The sequence below is a fragment of the Onychomys torridus genome, chromosome 9 (genome assembly GCF_903995425.1).
Source record: "Onychomys torridus chromosome 9, mOncTor1.1, whole genome shotgun sequence".
Taxonomy (NCBI): domain Eukaryota; kingdom Metazoa; phylum Chordata; class Mammalia; order Rodentia; family Cricetidae; genus Onychomys; species Onychomys torridus.
This window is the reverse complement of record NC_050451.1, coordinates 58,015,264-58,023,505: the sequence shown is the minus strand read 5'-3', so window position 1 is coordinate 58,023,505 and position 8,242 is coordinate 58,015,264. Positions and strand designations below refer to the sequence as shown.

The window sequence follows — 8,242 nt, the reverse complement described above, 5'->3', positions numbered from 1 at the left end:
CCAGCACCGCTGTCAATGCAAGACACATAGCTGTCTCCTTGTGGGAAGCTGGAAATAGACGCTATACTGGAAGCCCGGACAGCCTGGGGCAATGATACTGGTTTCCTAAGCGTACACTCCAGAGCAGAGAGCGGGAAGAAAGTGATAAGCAGCATATGGAGCCCTAAAAATGTGTGCACTGTCGTGGACCTTTGGGACCACGTCTGTTGATCGGCTGATATTTTAGAGAAAGGAGGGGGTATCTTGGACGTTCGTTTAATGTAAAAGCTCCTGGACTAGGAGCGGTAACCCAGATTCCAGGTTTGCGAACCACCTGCAGCGCCCGTACTCTCAGTCTCACTACCTTAAGCCCAGACCACCTGGGAAGGCGCAATTGGTGGCCTCTCTAGACCACTTCGCCGAACTCTATGGTCGCGGCGCACGCGCAAAACCCTTCCCCGTCGCACAAAGGCCATGAAAGGAGGGTTCTGCGCCTGCGTTCGGTGTCTCTCTAGGCGAGAACGCCCTCCTCCCCGCCGCCTGGTGCCGCGCTACGCCTGCGCCCTGAGAACTCGCGGGACTTTTATCACGCTGGCGGCGGCGGTGACGTGATGGCTGAGGAGGAGGGCGTGAAGGAGCGACGGAAGCCGAGAGGGACCTGGGGCGGAAGGGGACCCGGGCCAGGCTTGTGTGCGGTGCCTTGGCGGGGCTGGGGTTCCGATGTGGTCCCCGGGGCGGGAGGCCCAGGCCCCGACCGGGGGAGACCCGGCGGGCCTCCTGCCGCCCGAGTGGGAGGAGGACGAGGAGCGCATGTCTTTCCTGTTCTCCGCCTTCAAGAGGAGTCGCGAGGTGAACAGCACCGACTGGGACAGCAAGATGGGCTTCTGGGCGCCGTTGGTGCTGAGCCACAGCCGCCGCCAAGGGGTGGTGCGCCTGCGTCTGCGGGACTTGCAGGAGGCCTTCCAGCGCAAGGGCAGTGTCCCTCTGGGGCTGGCCACCGTGCTGCAGGACCTGCTGCGGTGAGGACCCGGGCCGAGCGGGCCGAGCGGGGGGCGGCGCCCCGGGGCTGACTTCAAACCTGCCCTTTGACAGCCCAGACTCAGCGTCCAGGGTTTGTTCAATGGGTGGAGGAGGAGGACGGGGAGGCGGCTGCACGGACGTCTGGGGAGAGAGAGAGAGAGCAAGAGGGGTCGGGGTGGTTGAAGCGACTGGGAGCGTCGGAATGGTCCAGATGAGAACCACCCGGGCAGAGGTGTCAGCGGCACACTTGGACCGGGATCCCGTTATGCGGTTATTTCAACAGGACCGCTAGAGTTGAAGCACCGGGACAGCAGATCTCCGAGATGGGTGCTTTGAACTAAGAAAGAACAGAGCCAAGGAGGGAGTGCTCCTGGGGTTATAGACATCTTGACAAGGGAACTCTGGCATAAGGCATACAACTGGCATGTCCAGGACTGAGGTTGTTTGGATCAGAGGAGAGCAGAGTTTAACTGGGTGTCTGGGGCCTCCGAAAGGGCTTTAGGTGATAAGCGTGTGTGTGTGACAGGTACAGGGTGCAGGTCGTGCTTGAAGAGGTGACATGTCCAATAGATGAATGGTACTTCATGGTTTCAGATATTGTCATACTCCAGTCTCTGGCCTTTACAATAATCGAGGGCAAGATAATACAGTTATCCTCATTAAAAATAAGAAACAGAGTGTCAGAGAGATCACTTCCTAGGTTACATGGCTAGAGTAATTCCAGGACTGGTCCTTGATCTTTGGATTCTAAATCATTTGTGTTTCACACTGCACGTATTATGCCCAGCCTAGCCTAGCATTGTGTCTCTTTCAATGAATAAAGAGAAAGTCAGGGCTGTTGTGTCTGGCGTAATGCTTTCTCAGTAAATGGTCACCCTTCTCTACTTTTGTTCCCAATACCTTTCGTTTGCCTGACCTTGACCTAAGAAACCTTTCTGCAATTCTCTGAGAGAGTGTGCTGTGGAAAAAGTTTTACCGGATGGCTGAAGTGGAAAACAGTTAAGTCAGTGAGGGATGTAACCAAAATGAGCCTCTTGATGCAGGACAGTCAGGGCCCATGTCCAAATCCAGAGACCTTTTAGCACCCACAAACCTCCTTGAAGCTGATCCTGGAAGGTTCCTGGTACTTGTCCAGGTTTGCTATCCACATATCCACAGCTTTGCTTGAGGGCCACACCGTTGTGCCCAAATCCTGGCTTTACCATTTTCCAAACTGTGGCCTTGCATGGGTAACATGCCATCTGTAAGCCTTTGACCAATTATCAAATTACAGTAACAACCTTATGTGGGTGGATTGTGAAAACATGAGGATCTTTATAGCCCTTAACACAGTGATTACCCATGGCAAGCATTTAGTAGACTTGGCTGCTGCTGTTCCTCCACCAGGAAATACATCTCACTTCCAGCTTAGCTTAGAGACTGCGTGAGAGCCCCTCTGTGTCGCTTTGCTCTCTTCCCGAGGTCCCGCCTGTCACACAGCATTTTCATTTGATTGTTCCCAGGTAGAAGAAAACCTCAACATGAACCCATGAAGCCTTCTGTGCCTCTGTTGTCTTAGCGGGACACTTAGCTGTTTGGGGCCAGACAAATTGGCTGTCATCTGGCCGCCTTTACTGTCTTAGACCCTCAGTGTCCTCCTTGGTTAACATATTGGTGATGCAGTCTATTGTGCCCAGTGGTTAGGAGGGTGAACACTGGGTACAGTGACACTGCTCCAAGTACAGAATAGATAGATGGTGGTGATGATGATGATGATGATGATGATGATGATAAAAATGCCTCTGGGGGTAGGTGTGGATTAGGACAAGCCATTGCATTTCTCGTCTCTACATGCCTTTGTCTCTCTTTCTCTGCAGTCGAGGCGAGCTACAGCGAGAATCAGACTTCATGGCCAGTGTGGACAGCAGCTGGATCTCCTGGGGGGTTGGAGTCTTCCTGCTGAAGCCCCTCAAGTGGACTCTTTCTAACATGCTCGGGGATAACAAAGTTCCAGCTGAGGAGGTGCTCGTGGCTGTGGAGCTGCTTAAGGTGGTTATGCATAAGGAAGGCGGGGCCTGGGTGGCATCAGGTGTGACAGGGTCACCACACACGTTCTTAGGAAAATAACTGTCTCTTTGCCAAGAACCAGGACTAATGGCTGAGTCTACATGATGTCTTTTGCCATGAACTTTCTAGGGTTATGTACTCGTTGGGTTATTTTTATATTTCAAGGGTAGGCTTTGTCTAGGAAATGTCAGTAACGGACAATTCCTGACAGTTGGGGGGATTATTAAGCTATAGTTTAGGGTGTAGTCTGCTTTCTCGAGTTTACTGGCAAGAAATTCCCAGAATTTAATTAAGTGATGTCTTTATTGTTGAACTTGGGCAAGCACTCTGTTCTAGCTCAGCCCTTCTCACGAGGCTCTGGTTTCCTACCCTCCGACCACTCTTCCCTCCAGCTCACCGGGGGCTTGCTTCTCCCTGTCCCCGCTCTTCTGCCTGGATGAGGCCAGCAGGTGCCATCCCTTCCTACTCTGCTGCCAGGCAGCTCTGTCACGTGCTACCTTCCCCTCCTCGCCCAGGCCACTTGCTGCCCGCAGGACAGATGCGCTCTCAGAGCCCTGAGCAGTCACGCTTCTCTCCTGTTCCACACTAGGAGTTGGTGGAGTTACGGAGCTGTCTTAGAACCAGCAGTCTCTTTCTAAAGCAGTGGAGTCAGTCTGGTCCTGTGTCGTGGAGAAGCGAGCCTAGAGCTCTGCGGGGCACAGTAGTGATTCTGTGCCACCTGCTGTTACTAAGCAGACACTTCCTGTTCCATTTGGTGACGTCGGGTTTCAAACACGTGTTTTCTCAGAACTAATGGGCTCCTGTTGGTAATGAAAAAGGCGTTTATAGGGAGGAACTTGTAAGGAACACTGATTTTTCCCAAGGCCAGACAAAAATCAACCAAAAACAAAACAAAACTTGCCCATGATTTTGGTATTAAAAAGAAAGGGATATAAAGATGTAGTTTTCTTTCTGTTGACCCATCCCGACTTTGGTATAAGTCTCTTTCCCATTGCTATGCATGCATACGTGTATGTCCAGATCTCTTTCGTTACTTTCAATTTTTTATCGTATGTATTCATTGGCAGGTGTGGGGTGGGTTCAGGGGCTTACCCTGGTAATGCAGGCGGTGGTCAGAGAACACCTTGCAGGAGTCCTCGCCTTCCACCAGGAGGGTCCCGCTGATTGAACTCAGGTCCCAGGCTTGGCTCAAGAGCCTTAACCAGTACTGGGAGCGGAACCTAGGGCTTTGTGCATGCTAGGCAAACGCTCTATCACCCTGAGTCTGCTTTTAAAGAAACGTTAAACAAATTGTTGTCATGAAATGGTGCACAGCTACTCCTTGTGCACAGCTACTCCTTGTGCACAGCTACTCCTTGTGCACAGCTACTCCTCCTCTCCACTTCATCTAGTGGTTGATCCCCTGGTGTGCCCGCCACCTTTTCCTTGGTCATCGTTCTCTGAAGTCATTGCTGAGGAACCCTGCCTTGAGCTTCCTGTCAGAATTCGTTAACAATGATGAGTTGTGATTCCAGAGTTCCGAATGCGCCACCTCCCATGTTAGCTCCCCAGCACCACTCAGTAAAGTGGCTTTCTGCACCCTCATTGGATCCGAGCTGCCTTTTTCTGTCACGTTCACAGACTCTCCAAGCGTAGCACCATAGTCAAAAGCATAGCATCATGGATCCAAAGTTCTGAGGAACTTTGCAGGGTTTTCGCAACTATTACAGATCCTTCGTTGTTTGCGTTTTTGATAAAGTCGTTGCAGGGATTTTGAGTGTTCTGATTTCAATGAAGTATTTTTAGTCTTCATCAGCACCTTACAGTCAGCAGCTGGAATGCACCAAAGCAGAGCACAGCCTCTCCCAGGCTGCAGACTGCCTCCTCCGGCAGCTGCTCTTGTAGTGCTGAGGGTATCTCTCACTGTTCTTCAGTCACTTCAGTGCCCCGTGTCCGCCCCCCGCACAGTCAGCCTCAGTGTCTGAAAGCCTCATCTAGTTCTGCCTTTAGATTCATGAGTTGTGAAGCCTAAAGACTCAGTGATTTCTTGAACCTTTCCCAGTGAGTTTTGTTACCTTCTCCTTTCAGAAGCATGGTAATATCTTCGGTGTCAATGACCTCTCCAGATTTCTTTTATAGAAAGATTTCTTATTTGTGCTGTGTATGTGTGAATGCAGATGTGTGCATGCCACAGCACACGTGGCAGTCAGGAGGCCAACTTTTCGGGAGTCAGCTCTCTGCTTTCACCTTGTTTCCCTTATTTCTGCTGCTGTGCTGTGTACACGAATGAGCTCTAGGTGATTGTGCTGTCTACACACACACACACACACACACACACACACACACCATTTTCACATAGGTGCTGGGATTACAGATGAGCACTACTGCATCCTTCCTTTCATAAATCCTAAGGGTGAACACCTTCAAGATTTGGGGTCAGCTCCTCTTCTTTAATAAATATGGCACTCCAGTAGTTATCTCTTAAAGCTGATCCTTTCTATTGTTACCAAAAGCCAGACTATGCCTGCTACAACCTGGGGACCAGCTTTTGCCTGTTTAAAGCCCCTTCATAGCATCTTCAGTGATTGTGCCTGGAGTCTCTGGTAAGCAGAGGTACAGTGGGCTGGTGCTAAACATTTTCTTTTCACACAGTAGATCATAGGTGTCCTGAAATCCACATTTTGACCTCCTGATGTGTTAGTAAAGTATAGAGAATATATCTCTGGATGCCTTTGACAATTTCCAGTTCATGTTCAGTTTTCTCCATCCTGAACTGGGATGATGCCCTTTCTTCCAACCTTTTTTCATTGCATCAAAAATGCTGCTGCCAGTTTGTCTCCATTTTCAGAAACTGGCAACCTGAGCAGTTTCTTCAGGGTTGCCGCGGATTTAGACTTCTTAAGATGTGCAATTACAGAACCAACACCTCCCCTGGTTTCCATGGATTAGCACCTTTGCTGGATCTCCAAGCATATTTTGGCAGGAGAGCATGCCATACCAGTCACAATAGTGTTGGTGGTACACACACACACACACACACACACACACACACACACACACACGAGCAGGCGTCTGGGATAAGATAGCGCTAATACTCTCACTTTCGAGTTAATTGGCTTTGTAACAGTCACTTTACCCCTTTTTTTGGGACTTCTAACTGTTCAGTCATCAGTGTTCTTCACTTTGGACACATTGTAATGACTTCGGCATAAATGTCTTGTATCTTGAGCACTAAGGCTCAGGCAGCTGTACCAAGTTCCATATCTCTGGCACAAGGCCAGGTGAGATGAAGAGCAGGTACCCTAGATGCTGGTCTTACCTGGGGAAGGACTGTGGGAAGTTGAAGCATTTCTGGTGTGCGTGCACGTGCAGTGTGGCAGGCCGTCAGAGGTAAAAGGGACAAACATTTTTCTTATTAACCCTACTGCTCTTACTTTCGATTTTCTTTTTTTAATAGTGTGTGATGTACAAAGTTTTCTGTTATTGATGTGCATGTGTAGTAGATATGTATCTATTGATGTATGTACATGTGTGGGCTTTTCTAGAAATAAAATGGCTCCATAGCTTTTTCTTTCCGCTTTAATATGTTGGGAGTATCTGGGTCCTACACAATGTAAATCTAGTTCATCCTTTTTTGACCGCTGTACAGTAATCTGTACGTCTGCCACTGTTTATGCTCTGGCTGCCCCACAAGTGGACTTGAAGTTATTACAGTTTCTCTTGTTTTCTATCTTTGCTAGGCTTGTGCACACACATCTGTGTAGTTTTGTTCCTTCTACGTTTTTAGGGGCTGGGGACACAGTTCAGTTGGTTAAGTGTGGACCTGAGTTTGGATTCATAGCACCCACATAGAAAGCCATGTGCAGAGGCTAGCACATGTAATCCCAGTGCTGGGAAGCAGAGGTGGGAGGGTCCCTGTGGATTGCTGGCCAGCCAGTCTAGCTGAATTATACACCTGTCTTGAAAATACAGGGTAGAGAGTGATTGTGGAATATACCTGATGTTACCTCTGGGCTCCACACACACACATACTTACATACACATGCACACACGTGTGAACACACATACAAAATAATTACCTGATTTTTTGTGCTGTGGAGACGTATTTTCACAATGTAGTCTGCGTTGGCAGTCCTGCCTCGGTCTCTAAGTGCTAGAATCACAGGCATGAGCCCTGTGCAACATTGTTTACTTTTCAGGACTTTGTACTAATTTTACTTTGATCAAGAGTGTCTTCAGGGGGCTGGAGAGATGGCTCAGTGATTAAGAGCACTGTCTGCTCTTCTAGAGGACCCAGGTTCAATTCTCAGCACCCACATGGCAACTCACAGCTGTCTGTAACTCCAGACTTCACACCCTCACACAGGCTACTTGCAGGCAAAACACCAATCCACATAAAATAAAAATAAATCATTTTTTAAAAAAGTGTCTTAGGAAGGTGACGCCCCGCATCCCTGTCAACATTGGATGTTGGCATCCTTTTTAACTACTTTATATCTGTATGTCTAGCACTTTTAAAATTTATTTTTGTATTGCTGGAGATCAAACTCTGAGCCTTGGGAATGCTTGGCAAGCATTCTACCTTTTTGTTATTCCCCGTCTCTTTACCTGTCTTGTCATCATTTACATAAGCTCTTGTGCAGATTGCCTATTTCTATAATTTGCCTGCTTTTATACTGTATTGCCTATCTTTCTTATTAATTTGTAGGAGTTCTTTATATTTTTGGGGGTAGATACTTAGCATTTGGCATCAAAGATGTAAAGTTGTGAGTGTCCTCCAGAAGAGGATGTCGGGTGTCCTACTCTATCACCCTCCCCCTTATTCCCTTGAGACAGGGTCTCTCACTGAATGTGGAGCTAGGCTGGTGGCCAGCAAGTCTGAGTGACCCTCCTGTCTCTTCCCTAAGCAGTGCTGGAGTTACAGATGGTCGCCATGGCCTGCCCTCTCAGTGAGTGTTAGGGGTCAAACTCAGGTCCTTATGCTTAGCAGCAAATGCTCTTGTCTACTGAGCCATCTCCCCAACCCTAAAGATAGAAATATTGCTCCCTAGATTGTTTGCATAATTTTTATTTGTGATGTCCTTAAAACAAACAAACAAAAACCATTTGTGTATGTCTGAATTCACGTGCATGAGTATGGATGTGCTCGTTATAGGACACATGGACGTCCGAGGACAGGAGTCACTTTTCCCTCCACCATATGGTCCTGGGGGTTGAA

At 48.7% G+C, this 8,242-nt stretch overlaps 1 protein-coding gene across 2 annotated transcripts in view; it reads left to right on the top strand.

Annotated features, from left to right (window-relative positions):
* The first annotated feature begins 413 nt into the window (after positions 1-413).
* Chmp7 (charged multivesicular body protein 7) overlaps positions 414-8,242 on the top strand; it is a 14,830-nt gene continuing 7,001 nt past the window's right edge. The window contains exons 1-2 of one of the 2 annotated variants that reach the window (XM_036199163.1): positions 414-998; positions 2,856-3,027. In XM_036199163.1, coding sequence (XP_036055056.1) covers positions 700-998; positions 2,856-3,027 — 471 coding nt within the window. In that variant the 5' untranslated portion in view covers positions 414-699. The remainder of the gene's footprint in view (positions 999-2,855; positions 3,028-8,242) is intronic. The other variant, XM_036199164.1, reaches the window with a different exon arrangement.